This window comes from Drosophila erecta, unplaced genomic scaffold (genome assembly GCF_003286155.1).
Source record: "Drosophila erecta strain 14021-0224.00,06,07 unplaced genomic scaffold, DereRS2 tig00000055-arrow-pilon, whole genome shotgun sequence".
Taxonomy (NCBI): Eukaryota; Metazoa; Arthropoda; class Insecta; order Diptera; family Drosophilidae; genus Drosophila; species Drosophila erecta.
The window spans coordinates 2,512,995-2,530,557 of NW_020825200.1; the positions used below are offsets into that span (position 1 = coordinate 2,512,995).

The 17,563-nt window shown below is 43.1% G+C and overlaps 3 protein-coding genes across 9 annotated transcripts in view; 1 reads left to right on the forward strand and 2 right to left on the reverse strand.

Moving 5' to 3' along the window:
- LOC6543141 (MKRN2 opposite strand protein) overlaps positions 1-9,823 on the reverse strand; it is a 53,842-nt gene extending 44,019 nt beyond the window's left edge. For 3 of the 4 annotated variants that reach the window (XM_001968362.3, XM_026979276.1, XM_026979275.1), the window contains exon 1: positions 9,369-9,822. The gene's annotated coding sequence lies outside the window, so the exon portion shown is untranslated. Of the gene's footprint in view, positions 1-9,368 lie in introns of all 4 variants that reach the window. The other variant, XM_026979277.1, reaches the window with a different exon arrangement.
- Positions 1-11,450, forward strand: part of LOC6542857 (protein eyes shut) — a 52,622-nt gene extending 41,172 nt beyond the window's left edge. The window contains exons 7-14 of the mRNA XM_001968363.3: positions 2,746-3,018; positions 4,509-4,801; positions 4,921-5,581; positions 5,654-5,817; positions 5,914-6,645; positions 6,771-7,013; positions 8,762-9,262; positions 9,993-11,450. Of these exons, the coding sequence (XP_001968399.2) occupies positions 2,746-3,018; positions 4,509-4,801; positions 4,921-5,581; positions 5,654-5,817; positions 5,914-6,645; positions 6,771-7,013; positions 8,762-9,262; positions 9,993-10,180 (3,055 nt within the window). The 3' untranslated portion in view covers positions 10,181-11,450. The remainder of the gene's footprint in view (positions 1-2,745; positions 3,019-4,508; positions 4,802-4,920; positions 5,582-5,653; positions 5,818-5,913; positions 6,646-6,770; positions 7,014-8,761; positions 9,263-9,992) is intronic.
- Positions 11,451-11,501: 51 nt separating this feature from the next.
- LOC6541139 (ras-related protein Rab-5B) lies at positions 11,502-17,448 on the reverse strand. 4 transcript variants are annotated; one of them, XM_015159694.2, is made up of 6 exons: positions 17,358-17,448; positions 13,555-13,979; positions 13,367-13,487; positions 12,981-13,149; positions 12,805-12,918; positions 11,502-12,745 (listed from the first exon to the last, which is right to left on the reverse strand). In XM_015159694.2, exons 2-5 carry the CDS (start codon positions 13,821-13,823, stop codon positions 12,818-12,820), a joined length of 660 nt encoding a protein of 219 aa, XP_015015180.1. In that variant the 5' UTR covers positions 13,824-13,979; positions 17,358-17,448; the 3' UTR covers positions 11,502-12,745; positions 12,805-12,817. The 4 variants fall into 4 exon arrangements, with proteins under 4 accessions (XP_015015180.1, XP_026835079.1, XP_015015182.1 ...); XM_026979278.1 differs by having other exon boundaries at positions 17,305-17,422; XM_015159696.2 differs by having other exon boundaries at positions 17,110-17,422.
- Between the last annotated feature and the right edge of the window lie 115 nt (positions 17,449-17,563).

The following is a 17,563-nucleotide window of genomic DNA, read 5'->3' on the forward strand; positions in this document are numbered from 1 at the left end:
CGCCCTGTGAAGCCACTTATAAATCAATCACCCAACCGACCTGTTGAATTTGTGGTCATCAGAAAGTCCTGCAATATTCAAATGGCCGCCACTTAAAGTCGTCATTGAATTGTCGGCGAAGGTTGAGCCATAATCACTCAATTGTCCATCAGGAAAATGGGTTGTTTACCATTCAGCTGTGCGCAGCTACTTAAAAATTGCCATCAAATTGATGGGTTAAGCGCATATGGAAACTCACCGAGTAATCGTTTTCGGCGTGTAAAAACAAAGTCAAATCTGGGAATACGAAACTCCCGGGGCGAATCAAGGATAGATGAAGCGCTGGCATAAACAGGACATTAAGGAATAAATATATATCCGAAAGTAGGACAACGAGTGAGCGAGAAGGCTGCCCGTATAAATAATTTACCAGTGGGGGACAAAAAGCGAAAGTGGGGGGACACTTTCACATTTTACGACTATCGAATCGGCCACAAATTTACTTTTTAGCACTTGGTCCCTGCTCCGGGCGATCCAATGTCCGATGTTAAGGGTCCTATCGTCCTATATACGGTGCACAGAGAGAAATATGCCCTTTAAAAATTGCACAAGTAATCATAATATTTTACTTCATTATAAAGTAATTCTCATCATCACAGAAAACAGGCTTTAAATTATTATTCCCTTGAGAATGCATATAAAGTTTGGGGAGTTCTTTGTGATAATTTTTTTCAGTGCTGCTATACTATATTACTTACGTTGCCTCGCGTTCTGGGGTGTTGTTTTTGTGTTTTGGCCTGGCGAGTGGATTTACGAGCAACAAATTTATGTTCGTTGCCTATTTTTATTTGCCTTGCGTGCTTAATCGCCCGAGCAGAAGGAACAAAAAGGACCTTTTCGCCCAGGGCAGCTCGATGACGATGATGAGGATGTCGGGCCTTCGATGAACTATAGTTTTCCTTTGGGGAAATCCACCCAGTGGGGTTGGGGCTCGCAGTAAGCTCCACTCTCTAATGAGCCTAATGCCCGGCACAATTGACATTTTACTTAAGGACCTACATCGAACTGGTGTTGCGCACAATTAGTGTAATTAGAAAGCAATAATACTTAGTCTTAGTTGAGCCTAATTGAGGCCACATTTCTTTCCACTTTCGACGGGAATTTCGTTTTAATTATTGCGAATTTGCCTAAAACAATTGCCGACTTAAGTTCATTAATTAGGATGCTTGGAATGGATTTCCATCGCAGCTTCCGCAGCGAAGAACTTTTCAATGGCATTCAATTGGCCATACCAATAAATTATATTCAAGGATTTTCCACCCACTCACACCCGTGAAAAATTAGCTTCCTTTCAATGTAAACAATACTAATTTAATTTGTTGTTCAGTCAAGTGCAGCTAATTGAACTTTAAACAGCTTTGAAAGGAAGTTTGGATTTTTGGTTTTTGGCTCGTTAATGGAACTATAAATTGTAGGAAGCGGTAATTAAATGGAAATTATTAAACTAATGGGCTTCGAAACTCCTAACGGATGAAATATGGGTGCTTTAACCTTGTAAAAGGCAGCACTTGCTTCAAAACTTAAATAAACGAGGACAAAGAAGTATTTCAAGTAAATGTGGACAAAAATGCTTGTTGAAGGATACGAAAAGGAAAATCAGAGCTAAATACATTTAACACATGCTGTAAAAACTAAATGCAATCAGGAGAAACTTTTTCCATCTGGAAAACTTCCATATGGGAAACTTTTTACAGCTTTATCCAGCCTCCATAAAATAACAATAAAATATGGGTCCTTCTGCAGGCATTTACTGCACTGGCTTTCTGGCATTAAAATATCTACATTCAAATGCAATAAACGCGAAGATATGAATCCCAGTTCGTCCATCCGCAAACAGACAAGTAAACCCCCAAACCGAGCAAAAAAGGGAAATCTCCTCCGACAAGGAATAAAATCAGAAATACTGCGGATGAGACCTCCGAACAAAGCTCATTCAAATAAAAGCAGGTGACATTCGACCAAGCGGGCCAATAAAAACTGGCGGCCCTCTTGCAGGGGGGCGAAAAAAAACCCTAGTAACCCCATCAGATCCTTTGCCTCCATCACATCAAAGGACCGGTAAAAAATGCCATACCATCGCAGGGCAGGCGAAACAAAAATTTGACAGTCGATTGACATTACGGACAATTGCTGGGCGGGCAGAAAAGGACATGGCCATGAAACAGTGGTCTGGGATTAGGTTTAGCATCAATTACAAAAATTATTTTGAATATTATGTTTATATTCATCTATCCCTTTTTGAGTAAAGTATCATGTAAAATATTTGGCAGAAGTTTAACCGAGATTTTAGGCAGCCTTCCTGCGACAAAAATCAAGCCACTGTGAATGAATATTTCGGTTCTGGGAAAGTTGCCGCCGCTGAAAGGTCAACTGGCAAAAGGTAGTCCATAACAAAAGGATAACAGATTGCTGGCAGGACCCTTTTTGGGTGGATGAGGGAATTTGAACGGGCAGGACGGTGGATTGTGGTGTCATAAATATTTTCACGCATCGGCATGTTGGGAATTTCCCCTTAAAAGTCGTCCCAAAAGCCAGGAATGCAGGGCGTGTCGCCCCCGCGCCAGAGGGAAAGTGCGCGGTATTAAATATTTGATGCACTACAGCAGCGTACAGTGCAAATAGATTGAAAAGTGAAAGGCACAAGGCGAAAGGCAAAAGGTAAAAGGTAGAAGCGCTAAAGGAATGCCTCGAATGTCCCTTTTGCAGATTGGACTTCAGCCGGAATTACACACACTGCAACGCCTCGCTGCTGGTGAACGACACGTTGGCCATGTCCGGGGATCAGCCCACCTGGCTGAAGCTCCTGCCCCCGCGCCTCCACACCCCGGAGGCCATCCTCAACACCTGGCTGCACCTGGGCGGAGCGCCCCAGGCGCCGATTGGCCTGATTATCGAACTGCCGCCGGCCCAAAGTGGAACCGGCTTCACCGGCTGCCTCCATACGCTGCGCATCAACGGACAGGCTCGCGAGATTTTCGGGTGAGTACATTTTGCTTTAGACCCCAGACGAACGAATAAGTATCCAGCATTCCAACTCACTTCAAATGACAAGATAGTGCACCTCAACTAAGCTTTAAACACAAGAAACCTATACTGATTACAATGAAATGCTCACTATCTGTTACATGAAATTGATCCTTTATATTGCTTTAGCTTAGATACTTAGATAGATTTCTCCCAGTGCCCACAAGCCACACACCCATTCCCAGTTTATTCTTTGATCGCTGGACCACGGCTAATGAACAGCTCCCAGAAAGTTACGACTGTGCAGATTTGGGGGCAGATTTGGGGGGTTGGGGATGGCATATATGTATCTCCGGCGGGGGCACATCTTAAATGTTAATGCCGCTTACAATCTTCCAGCGAAGAAAAGCTAGCAAAGGCAAGAAAGGGCGGGAATAAAATGGAAGCATCAAAATGCCGCCACACAAAGTTGCAGGTGGCAAAAGCCCTGGAGGAGTTGCAGTTATGGCCGGATTATACGGCCACCGGGCGTTAAAAAGTTTTTTCCTTGCTACACGAAAAAAATTAACTCTGCTTACGTGCGACGATAAACGTGGAAATGGGCGAAGGTGGCACATATGGAATACATGGCTAATAACCGACGACCACATACGAGTATACCAAATGGACTCGCATGTGTCCAATGGGAGTGGCGAAAATAAACAAAAATGCAAGTAGTACGTAAACCAGAGCCATGGTCCTAATTAAGTCCTAATTTTATTTGCATTATCAAGTAAACCTCAAGTGGTTCTTTTAAGCGGCTATCTTTCCACAGGTCTTTAAATGTCTTAAATGCACAAGAGGTTCCAACGAATTCCAGCTAAACCTCAAGTTGGTTTGCCAAGGAAACTTCTTCAACATAAAAGAAATAGCCTTGGTAAAAGCTTATATATTATGGCCTCTTACCAAGTTTGCCACTGAAAATGCAGCCAACCCGATGAAAAGGACATCTCAAAGGAGCTGGAGGTGGGCGATGATGGGAAGGTGGGGATGAGGAAAGCCTGTCAACGAATGCGGAAGCCATTCGTCAGTGTGCAGCGTTCATAAAAGCGCGAGTGCAAACAGATGGCCCAAATGCAGAGGGGCGGGCCAAAAGGGGGTCACAAATGGCGCAAGGGGGCACGGGGTGGGGGCGGTCACATCCGTGTCGAAAGCGCTGACAGCTGTGGGCTGTTTGTCAAATGACGCGCAAGGATGGCGAAAAGGACACTCTGTATTGGCATGTTGAATTAGCCACGCTCATGAAATTAGCTGCAACACCTAACACATTGCCCTGTCTCAGTTTTGCACTGAGAAAAACCACATAGCTAATGATCAATCATAGTTTCAATATTTACAATGATCATTTAATATTTATGCAATTTTTAAAATCAGTTCAGAGAGTGTTAAACTATGCTTGATACTTTTAGCCTTTTCATACTAAAATCAAATTCCTAACCTATTTGCCTGAACATTTTCTGGTGTAGCGATGCCCTAGATGGCTTTGGCATCACGGAATGCGGCTCATTGGCCTGTCTATCGAGTCCTTGCCGCAATGGCGCCGCCTGCATAAAGATCGAGACCAACGATCTGGACGAGAATGGCGAGAAGGCGGAGAAGTGGAAGTGCAAGTGCCCCACCGGCTACATGGGACCCACCTGCGAGATATCCGTGTGCGAGGACAACCCGTGCCAGTACGGTGGCACCTGCGTACAATTTCCGGGCAGCGGTTACCTCTGCCTGTGTCCGCTGGGCAAGCACGGCCACTATTGCGAGCACAGTGAGTACTCCCTCCATTCAGAAGACCTAGGAAATTACTCTCAATCTGGCAATTCTGCCATGAGCAGTCTGAAGTATACTTTTCATTTAGTTAATATTTTCATAATATTTATTTTTCAGATCTTGAGGTGGCCCTGCCTTCCTTCTCCGGCAGCGTGAATGGACTGTCCTCGTTTGTGGCCTACACGGTGCCGATTCCCCTGGAGTATTCGCTCGAGCTGAGCTTCAAGATCCTGCCGCAGACCATGTCGCAGATTTCGCTGCTGGCCTTCTTTGGGCAGTCGGGCTATCACGACGAGAAGAGCGATCACCTGGCGGTGAGCTTCATCCAGGGCTACATAATGCTCACCTGGAATCTGGGAGCGGGACCACGTCGCATTTTCACCCAGAAACCCATTGATTTCCGGCTGGATGCACCCCGAGTGCCCTACGAGATTAAGGTGGGCCGGATTGGGCGACAGGCCTGGCTCTCGGTGGATGGAAAGTTCAATATTACGGGTCGATCGCCCGGAAGTGGCAGCCGGATGGATGTGCTGCCTATTCTGTATCTGGGCGGCCACGAGATAGCCAATTTCAATACGCTGCCGCACGATTTGCCGCTGCACTCGGGATTCCAGGGATGCATATACGATGTGCAGTTGAAGGCGGGACAGGTCACGGTTCCCCTCCAGGAGACGCGTGGGGTCAGAGGGCGCGGCGTGGGCCAATGTGGAACCAGGGAATGCCATCGACACGCCTGCCAGCACGATGGCGCCTGCCTGCAGCATGGAGCAACCTTTACGTGAGCGCCTCTCTTGATCTCTTCCATTATAATCCTCATTATATGTTCGTAATTTATCCTTGTTCACATCAGTTGCATCTGCCAGGAGGGCTGGTATGGCCCACTGTGTGCCCAGCCCACGAATCCCTGCGACTCCTTCAACAACAAATGCTACGAGGACGCCACTTGTGTGCCGCTGGTCAATGGCTACGAATGCGATTGTCCCGTGGGACGCACAGGCAAAAACTGCGAGGAAGGTGGGTTTCCTTTGAAAGTTAATTACCATGCAATTGGCTTTGTAAAGGATTGGCACTCTCAGCTATTTAATACTAACACTGCCCTTTAATCCGTAGTAATTCGATCCCTGAGCGACGTATCCCTGACTGGCAGACGATCATATCTGGCGGTTCGCTGGCCATATCTATATGATGGCGGCGACAAGCTGGGCGCCAAGCGCTCCCAAATGGTCAGCTACCGGAACTTCACCAAGAAGCTGATGCCCCCGAAGCCCGTGACCACTCCCAGCACCCACTTTGTGATGAAACTGCTGAATGAGGTGGAGAAGCAGCGCAGTTTCTCGCCAGTTCCGCTGATGGGTTCGAAGTCCTTCGAGGAGCACCATCGCGTGCAGTTCTTCTTCATCGAATTCCAACTGCGCCCGCTCTCGGAGAGAGGCCTGCTGCTGTACTTCGGAACCCTGAACAACAACCAGGACAAGAAGATAGGTTTTGTGTCGCTATCGCTGCAGGGCGGAGTGGTGGAGTTCCGGATTTCCGGGCCTAGTAATCATGTCACTGTGGTGCGGAGCGTTCGCATGCTGGCCATCGGCGAGTGGCACAAGATCAAGATGGCGCAGCGGGGCAGATGGCTGACCCTGTGGGTGGAGGGCAGCGCCTCATCGGCCTTGGCTCCTTCGGCAGAGGTGCTCGTCGAGCCCGACTCACTGCTCTACATTGGCGGGCTGAAGGATGTGTCCAAGCTGCCGCACAACGCCATCTCCGGATTCCCGATTCCCTTCAGGGGCTGTGTCCGTGGTTTGGTGGTCAGTGGAACTCGCATTGTGCTCAACGAAACCAACATTGTGGGTGAGTACAGTTTATGATAAGAACCTACTTGTAGACGACACCTTCCTACATTACTTGAAACCCAAAATTATGTCATTTGGATTGTTGAAACTAAACAAGTATCTATTGGTTCAACTATCCTTTAGAATCGCGCAACATTCGAGACTGTGATGGCACCGCCTGTGGCGGAGACTCCTGCGAGTCCGGAGGACATTGTTGGCTGGACGAGAAGCTGCAGCCGCACTGCATCTGCCCGGAATATGCGAAAGGAGATCGCTGCGAGTACTCGGAGACCTGCAAGCTCATTCCGTGCAAGAACAATGGCAGATGCCTGAGAAGTGGACGCTGCTCGTGTCCAAATGGATGGGGTGGCTTCTACTGTGAGATTGGTGAGTTGCCGAAGTGGACAACGAAGTAACCAAGAGTTCAATAACCATAAGCGTGGCTTATGATTCAGTCAGTTTTTGAAAAGGCTATTATAGCAATACATCTTATTAATGCGGAGAAAAACAAGTTTCATAAATCGTCGCACGGCTTCAAGTTCAATTCTAAAAAAAAAATGTGTCACGAGTAAAAGTTGGTTTTCGCAATTCCTACAGAAGCTTAAATGATTTTATTATTATTTTCTGTTTTTTGATCTCTTTTTGTGAGCTGTGTTTTGCGGAGTTGTGGGGCAAACAAGTTTCGCGGCCCAGAGTAGAACAACATTATTATTATAATTAGAGATTGACGGCAGCAGAAAATAACCATTAACAGCGGCATTTGGATTCTGGATGGTTCAGTGCACAGCGGGGTCAGGAAGTTGGTTGGCCAAAAAAGTAACACAAAAATTAGCGATCTGTGATTCACAACGAAGCCAGTGAAGAGCACTATAATCAGAATGGGGATAGAGTTGGGGAATAATTAAACCTGATGATTCCATGCCATGATTCAAAGTTGAACGCTCTCGTTGTCGGAATTAAATATGCATAATGAGCCAAAATAAAGTTTATATACATATTTAACTTATTAGCTTAGACAGAAAATGCTTCCTAAAAGTGCAGCATTTTGCATAGTTTTATATGACATTCCCTTCCACTTTACTTCAATTTGTCATTCTAGTGATAGAAACTCTCAGCGTAATTTTCCATTATCCAATCAGTAATTTTAAACTTTTAATATCCCCTCGCGGTGCACCATTATTCAAAATTATAATGACACCAAGCGAAACATTAATCAACCATCTGCGAAACAAGCTTTTGATTATATGAAATCGGCAGATGCGTTTTTGCTATTTCTTTATCCATCGGATGTTTTATGTGGAGATCCAGCTGTCTGCCTTTCACTTATTAGCAAATTGTGAATTAACATGCCACACAAGCAAGTTTAAGTCGAGATTGAAGAAATGCAAGTCGGTGAAGGGAAATTGAAAAGAAAATATAATATAAATATGAGGAAAAGCTTGGAAGCTACATATATCAACGAAAATCAAGAACTTAGGGAAAGCGAACAGGTGATAGACAAAATGACAAGAGGCGGTAAAGCAGTGTGGAAAAGTGTAAAGAAAATTAATAACCACACGATAATAAAGATTAATCTTTGCTTCAAGTTCTAGAACCTGAACATGACGATTCAAAGACAGAAAAAACTGGAAAGTGAGTGAAGTTGAAGACAACGCTGACGAATGGGAAAAGGCAACTTGAAGTACTAAAGTGTACACTGTGCACTCAGTAAAAGGCAACAAAAGATCAAGTTGAACTTGAACATAAATAGTATTCCTTTGTTCATTCTGTTAGTTATTAAATACCCACCTCGTTATCAGTAACTGGTGTTGGACCAAGCTTTTCTTTTCAAAAAAACAGGTACAGTACAGGATAGTAAATTAGAAAACAGATTAAGCAAGCCTAAGTGCCAGGTGATGGTGGGCTTATAAACGAGATCAGGGTCTGCAGATGAAGATACAGATTCAGATTCATAAAGTGAAACAAAAGACGAAGACGAAGAGGAACAATGCAGCTGCAGCGGCAAGCTGATGCTGTAATTTAATTATGTGCCGCATGCAACATGTTTAATGCAACGCCACTCGACTACCCCTTCCCCTCTCCCTGCAACGCGGCAATATTATGTATGTCTTACGATTTTTTTCCGACTTTTCTAGCCATGAGCAAGCCGACGACGCCGAGCTTCCGTGGCAACAGTTACCTGATCTTGCCGCCGCCGCGAATTCCAATGAAAGACAAGCGGCGGGGACCCTCCCTGTACGTCCGCCCACGCGAAGCCATCCAAGTCTCGCTGAACTTCTCCACCATCGAGCCGGACGGACTGCTCCTGTGGAGCGAGCACGAGAGGAGCAAGTTCCTCGGCCTGGGCCTGGAGGCGGGCCACCTCAAGCTGGCCAGCAATCTCCTGGGCAGCACCAACGACACGGTCCGTGCTCCGGCCAGCGGCTTCATCGCCGACGGCGCCTGGCACTGGACCAGTGTGCTGCTGGACCGAACCAGGCTGGAGCTGCAGCTGGACGGCGAGGTGATCTTCACCGAGAGATTGCCCGAGGCTGGACGGTCCCTGGGCTCAACTACACCGAGAACCACTCTGGCGGGCAGGCGCAAGAATTCGAGCAAGGAGCCAACGATCAGCTACGAGGACGTCTTCTACTTGGGTGAGTCTATTTAACTATTCTACCTATGATATATCTATATATGATCTTAAGCCCATTGCAGTGTCGTATTAATTATGACATAAACTTATAAGAATGATCCGCTTACCGGTTTTCGATTTGTACCACTGATCCGAATAGTTTTGTTAGAGTATCACGTTCACACGCACTTTAAACAAACAATTGCACAAATAGAGACTTTCAGTTCACTTCAGTTGGTTCGGTTGTTCTGTGTTTATGAAGGGAAAACCCGGAGCGAAACCGCCAAACGATCCAGGTCCATTTGATACCATTTGGCGCAGCGAAGCTAAGCCGCTTTGGTCAAAGCTGGAGTAAATGCGTATCCGTAAGCCACGAGTAACTTCGTAAGTCACAAACTTCGATTCCAATCGCCAGTTGTTTTTGAGTCGCGATCCGAATAAACACTGACTTGGGCTGGGCTGCCAACTCGTTTGCTTGGCACAGCTGTTGGCTCGATAGGCATTAGGCCATATCAGCTGCTCTTTGTATTTATGCAGCACCTTAATATATAAAATCTCAACCTTTTAATTTTGTTCTGATTGTAATTATGCAATAAAGGTTTGACCAAGTGAGCGAATTCTTAAGTTAAGTGATTGCTAACAAGCTGCTGTTAACTGCCACATATGTATAAAGCTTGCCCAACACTGGCACAAATTCAAATTCACGTTCAAATTGACAAAACCTCATTTTTTATTCTTTGCATCCCAAACAGGCGGCTTTCCCAACTCGGACTCGGTGAGCAGGCGCACAAAGGGTCGCTTCTTCGATCCCTTCAAGGGCTGCCTGCAGGACATCCAGTTCGGAGCCGAGCCCACAGCGATTATCAGCGACTTCTCGACGTACCAGGGCGAGAATATTGGATCCTGTGATCTGCACGGCGATGAGCCGCTTACTGTATAGGAAACGAAATCAAAGGAAACGGCAAGGTCGGAGTACGAATCTATGGAACACTTTGATCAATCATCTGGACTTTCAGGACTCGCAAACTTCTTGAGAATCTAAGTGACGTCGCGGTATATAGAGAGAACTACTTGTAAGCTAAGTGATAAGCGAGTTTATATAGAAAGTGGGCGAATGGGGAATCCCCTTCCCCGAAATCAATATATACACACAGTTTTTGGGCAAAGCTATCGATAAAAGACAGACGAATAAGACGAGAAATGAACGTAATTTTGTAAATTTTATAGAAATAAATGAAAAACGAAAAAAAGACAATGTTTAGACTTAAACCGTGGAAACAAACGACAAACTAACTGGTTTATCAAAACAATACCAAGAGCAAAACTACGACAAAATTTTAGATTAGGATCTAAATCTAGAAAATACCGATACCAGATACAGATATTAACTTCTCTTACGTAAGTGATATTTCATGTGGAATAACGATTATGGATGAACGATCCAAAGAGCAAATTAACTTATCAATATGTATATTGTTTTCGTTGAGCCAACCTTTTGTTATGCAATCGTTAGTATTTGTGTTATAACTCGAAATCTCCCCTTATTTCCCCGACTTTCTATACTCAAACTATATACAAAACTGCCCTTAACAAGCTTCTGCCATTTTAAGTTGCTCAACTTTAAAGCCTAATTTAGCTAGTTGGATATTCTACTCCTTGTTATCTCTGTACGTTAAATAGCATAAACACTCCTGATTGAAGCCATTTAGTTGCCTTGTAGTAAGTTAGCGTATACTCTCTATCATTTATCTTGAACTAACTCAAATCGAAGTCGACTACTCTAACAAGAAATCAAGACGCATGTGAAAATCGATGCAGTCATACAATATAATTATTCTTATAAATGGGAAACCAAGTAGCGGAAAGATACAAACAAAAATATATATACAACACTTATACAATACGAAACCAAATGGAAATTGTAACCAAAACTGTAAGTTAAGTATGTATTTATTTCGAGAGACATCTTAATCAGTTATAATTTTAAATAAAAAATGGGAATTAGAAAAGTTAATAAACTTAAACATGCCTTCTGTTTTCATTGCTGTCGTGGGAGTGATTGTGACACTTTTTCTTCAAGGACTTTCCGCCGCCGAGAATCTCCCACAATGAGTGAACTAAATCTATATAAATATATCCATGGAACGAGATACTTCGTCTGCTGACTCTTTTAAAAGTGCTCTAGCACTCAGTTAAGTTACCTTCTTTATAAAGCCGAGAGATAGTATCTTTGGAACCCATAAACAAATACGATTGTGAGCTCATTTTCGATTCAAATCGAATGACTGTATATATATACGGAGTCACATATATATATAAGTATATACGATGTTTTCATTTATTATAATTTATAAATGTTAAATTTAAATACATACAGACAACATAAAAATTGTGAATTGGAAAGAAATAAGCATCGGATCATAGATGTTTGTGGAACGATTTAAACAAGTAGTTTACGGTATTGTGTTGTTCGATTTGTTTTATTTATTTTAATTCATTTTACTTCCTCCGCTTAATTGCATACTAGATGTAAGTTTAATTTTTATGGATTACGATAGTTTCTCCGTTCTCGTTTACGTTTAAAGATAGTAGCATTAAATCTTCGATTGTTGCTAGAATGTGGAAAATAGTTCAACGCAAGGCGAAATTAAAAAATTTTAAAGTATGCATAATTGGTTTTCTTTTTTTTGTGGTTTTTCTTTTCTTTCATTTTCATATGTGTATATATAATTTATATAAATTGCAACTATCACACGTGTCCGCCGCGGCCCGGAGTCGAATCATCCGCGTCCGTAGCCGGATCTGGAGTCCGGGCTCCGGAGCCGGAGAGACACACACATTGCCACAAACCGAGGCGAGCGAGGATCTTCAGCCGCTGGCCTGAACATTTGCTCCTTGTGGTGTTTGTTTGTTTGTTTTATTTGGAACGCTGCTGAGAACAACTGCAACTGGAATCTTCCCCTCACTTAATGCTCAGAAACTTACACGAAATGTAATCTTTACAAATATTCTTTGCTCGCTTAGATGGTTTCGGGGTTTCTTTCTTTCTATTTTATACAATACGATTTCAAACTTTCTACGACACGATGAAATCTCCAAAAAACCTGCGCTTTCTTTTCATGTTTTATTAATTTGCGTTGTTATTTGAATTGGTTTATGTTGGAATTATACTGATATTTTAGCTCAATTGCGGGGGTGTCAGTATGTTTGTATATTTTTTGGACAGATATCGAGCGTAATGGGGGAAATCGGGTGTGGGAATTTGTAACTAACTTTCTTTAATTGCAACTTTCGTTTATGTTGGGAAGGGGAACTCCTTTGTTTAATGTTTATAATTCTTATGTGGTCTTTATCATTATTGGTTTTATGGCTCTCCAATGAAATGTGTCCCCTGGGAGAGCCGGCTTTAGGTATTTCTTTCTGATTCTGTTGAATTTTTAAATAATTTTTTTATTTATAATTATCAGCATAAACTTTTCAAATCTCTCGTTGGAAATTTCATTTTCTGCAAAACCAAAGAGCTATGTTAGTAATGGAAACGCCTTTCCGCCGCGACAAACTAACCTACGAAGGGACATCACTTGCAGCAGTTGTTCGTCGGTCGATTTGTTTCGGTTCCAGTCGGCCTTATGCTGGTTCCCTGATTGTTGGCGCCATCGTTCTTAGGTAGTTTCTTGGCTATAATTGGGGTAGTGATTAGCAGGATTCCATAGCGTTTCTGGCGGCCCTTCATAACTTACCGATGGCCAAGAAGATGTCGTTCACATTCATGCCCGTCTTGGCGGATGTTTCCATGAACAGCAGCCCGTTCTCCTCGGCATATTGCTTCGCTTCATCGAACTCCACGACGCGAATGTTTGACAAATCTGCCTTGTTGCCGGCCAGCGCAATGACAATGTTTGGTGAGGCCTATGAAAAAAGGTATATTCATTTATTTTATGTAATGTAATGTAAGTATCGCGTGTACGAATATCTCAAATCAAGTTCATTGCACCCACTGAGGCACTTAATGAGCAACAATAAAGAGCATAAACATTCATTCAATAATGAAACGCTCTGCACGATATGGCATTGACCTGGATGGCTTGGGGCGGAAGTAATCCAAGGTTTCCCCGATGACACTCACTTGTTTATGCAGTTCCTTGACCCAGGTCTTCGCACGCTGAAAACTGTCCTGATTCTGTATATCATAGACGACAATAGCGGCCTGCGCACCTCGATAATACATGGGAGCTAAGCTGTGGTACCTATAAAAGCAAATATAAGTATGTCAGATTAAGCTAGTTAGGTTTAGAGTTATCCGTCGATACTTACCGCTCTTGGCCAGCCGTGTCCCAGATCTCGAACTTGACGACGGTGTCCTCTATGCAAATGGTCTGTGTCAGAAAGGCCGCACCTATCGTGCTCTCCTGGTACTCGTGGAACTGTCCCTTGACGAAGCGCAGCACCAGGGAGGACTTGCCCACAGCGGACTCGCCGAGGAGCACCAACTTGAATTGGCAACTTTTGTTCTGCGAGGTGCCATTGGGCCGCTGCGCCGTTCCAGTGCCGCTGGCACCGCCGCTGCGTGGAGTGGTTGCCATGATTGGTTCGGGTTGGATCGGATGCGAATGCTGATGCGCTCTTCCTCCTCTGAGATGGCAACTGATATTTGGTTCTACGGACGGTTACTGCGACTCACTCCCTCTTCTGCTGAGTAAGCCTTTCGGAAAGATTGCTGCTGAGTGTGGATGCGGAATCTGCAAAATACAAAATATGCAAATGAATATTTATAGTAGAGTTTAAAAATGCAGTAGTCAACATTATTGAGTGCTTCTTGTTATTCTGCAATAATGGTACGTTTTTCGGGCTTAAATTCAGTCCCTTGAGAACGTGTTGCCACGTGAATGAATGAAAAACGCACATCAAACCATCAGAGGACTGAGTGGCGCCTTTGTTTGTTTAATGACGCCCTCGACAAGCCCAGTTCAATATGTACATTTCCGACCATATGCACAAAAAGCCGGCGTTATCCATCAGCAAATGAATGAGAGGAAAAGAGAAGCGTTTCTCAATGGTCACCGATAAATCCGATTGAAATTGAAAGCAGTACGCCCTACAAAAACTCACAGTTCGTTAAAATAATATAAGTTTATTTCAATAGCTTTACAGATCAGAGAACACAGCATTACTATTCATGTCACTTGGCAACATAATAGTACTGATAAGCATGTGATAAGAAAATCAGTGAAACCAATAGTCAGTCCCCTGCTAGAATGTTCAATGTTACGAGTTGTGTTCAGAAAAATCCTTGCGTGACTGCTTCAAACATCCACAAACACAAACATTGTTAATTGCATGTGCAAATACAAACCCATCAACAACTAAAAATACTTTGGCAAACACACAGGGGAAACCTTATAAACGCTGTTTAGGCGCAATTATTGTTTTTCCTTTTCTTTGTGGCAGATAAGGGGTTTAAAAGTAATCGAAACTACAACATTCTTATCGGCCTTTTGTGTGGGAAATCTAAGTTATCGTAATTAACATTTATTGCAGCTCCTTTAGCGGCAACCACACAATTGATAATGCTCACACTTCCTGGTGAAAAATATACAAAATATATTCGAGGGCGTGTTATTTACAGGGAATTTGTATACATATAAGAGTACATAATAGGAGGGACGCCTCGCATTGCCGGAATGCGTGTAGCATTCACAATATTTGTGTTATCAGTGCCACATTTATGAATCATACGCCCCATCGGCCCCTACACTACAATCCCACAGATACGTTGATCCCGAAACAAGATATCGTTCTAGACATTACTATCACTAACAAAAAAAAAAACAAAAACATTTCCCTGCAATCTTCACAATAGTGAATAGTAAAACAGGACACCCAATTTCATTGAGTTTTAAAATATTTCTGGTTGCATACATTAACTAAGCAAAAATCGGGTTTCAGATACTTAAATATTCGTTCTTATGACGGTCGATGGGAATTCTCAGAATTCCGACTGAAATTAATTAACACATTGAAGCCAGACTGTACAGTGGAGATAAATCTACGAAGATCGGGGCATGGAATTCTACACGAGACTTGTTTACTTTGTGGAGACGTGAGCGCAGAGCGGAGAGATTTCGTAGAGTGAGGGCGGAAGCTGTGATAAAAATCAATGCAAAATAAATTAACGAAGGAGAGAGGTGGAGAAAGTAAAAGCGTGACAAACATATACGCAGCTGTTGTTGTTGCTGTGCGGCGTTATTAAATTAACAAGGAGGGAGAGAGCGAAATATGCAGGCCCTCTCTTTGCCATTAAAAATGCAGTCAGTCAACAATTGTTTGTTTCCTCGTCTCCCTTCCGAACCCAAAAGACTTTGGAGCAAAGTGCACAGTCACAATCACACACACAAAAAGCGACAACTTGCTCGCTCTTTTCGAAAAACCGCTCTCTCAATTGCGATAAAGAAATTTCGCCTACAATTACTTGTCATTATCCAGCGATTGACGTATTTTCCATTTTGTGGCGTCTAAGCCAAAACGAAAACTGCACTTTCAATTTAATTAAAACAAGCAGCGTTTTTCACTAAGACAATGCGAATTTTTGATGAGAAGGAGACAGCTGTCAGTAAATAACTCACCGCTAATTGTATAATTTAATCGAACTCTAATAAGGTTTTCAGAGCTTTTAAGTCACTTGGACAATAGAACTGACTTTCGCGCCCGTCTGCGGAAAATTCAATAAAATATAAAACAACGTTCAGGAAATTACGGTTCTTTTAGAACAGCTGACGATGCGTCATTCACGCGTACTAATACAAATGCAAGTGAATCAAAAGAGAGAATGAGAGCAAGAACAACACCACGAAGGCACAGCGATTATCAATGAAATAGGTGTCAGAAGTGGAATAAAGCTAAAAATTTAATTTTAGATTTCACAGATGTTTAACTTAATTATAAATAAAGGAAGAAATCTAATTTCATCAATCAACTTTAAAATACGTATTTTGTCAGTGGAGCCTCACAAATTATTACGAATAATGAAATCAATATTCTTATTATATCAGTTTGGCCCTATTCACGTGTGCTTGTCTGTGGAATTGCCTCACTCGAAAAGTCAACAAGTGCAATTTTCTCAGCACGCATATTTGAAGCACGTCTAGAAAACGGAGAATACAATTAGCGTTATATTTACAGTCCCACACATCACTCGGTAAATATATAGGTATAGCATGACATTTGCGATTCTCCTATTTGCAAAGAGAGCGAAGAAGTCTAGAATAAACAAATAGAAGGATGCAATTTTGTTTACATTTGGGCTTTATGGAAACATCATAGACAATGGAAGTTCTTTTTTTAAAAAAAAAAACTTGTACGATAAGAGAACGGATTGCCGATAAATACACACACACCCGCACTCTCTCATAACTAAAGACGCAAAACAGGCTGAACAAAGAACCGCGATTTTTGCTCCATTCTGGCGGATAAAGCGCTGATAAATCGGGTGATAATGAGACCAAGATCCGATTTTGTCAGCTTTACTCCATGCTCAAGTGCACCTGCAGAGTTCTTTATCACTCGATAATGAAATTCAAGCAGAATCTCAGACCCTGTGACCCACTGTGCACGCTGCACTTGGAGCAGGTCGTACGGACGTCTCGCTCTAGCGCCCGCTCTCATGGGCAACGCACCCAAAATTCAGGGCCACCTATCGCGCTCGCTCTTACACTCGCACTATGGCGGACGGGGCGAAAAAATTTTTACACAACTTTCTTAATTAATTGCGGGGGGTAGCAGCGAAAACAACAACGCAAAATCACTCGATTGTCCACCGAATTACGCACTCTGAACACGGCACTTGGAAACCAGTTAACTATTTGCATTTACGTTTTTTCTTTTCAATTGTGTGCCCCAAAACAGCCCCAATAAACGAAACGAAACGAGCGCAGAGGGAGATAGATAGCGACTGACTCGCCTCTCGCAAAATTTAGTCGCGTCGCAGGTCTTGTTTTTGTCGATTGACTTCCTAGGCGACGTCAGCACTGACTTTTCAACAATTTTTCTCTTTTTTATCTGTCTTGCCTGGCTAATGGCCAAAGAAATTTTTGCCTGGTTTATTGGTAAACTTAACTTACAACTTTCTTGGAATTTTATGTGTGACCGCAGCACGACTATTGGAATATACCGAACATTTCCTAAGCTCTGTTGATTAGCAGAGACTCCAACCACGATACATATTTCTATCGATATCGATATCGACATATCGCACCATTGATATATATAAATTTAATATAAACATGTGGCTTATCCTATATATAAAACATAGTTTGCTGCATAAGTC

Coding starts and splice junctions, on each gene's coding strand:
- LOC6541139 (XM_015159694.2), bottom strand. CDS start 13,823: ATGGCAACCACTCCACGCAGCGGCGGTGCCAGCGGCACTGGAACGGCG. Junction 13,488..13,554: donor GACACGGCTGGCCAAGAGCG/GTAAGTATCGAC, acceptor TTGCTTTTATAG/GTACCACAGCTTAGCTCCCA. Junction 13,150..13,366: donor TCAAGGAACTGCATAAACAA/GTGAGTGTCATC, acceptor CTTTTTTCATAG/GCCTCACCAAACATTGTCAT.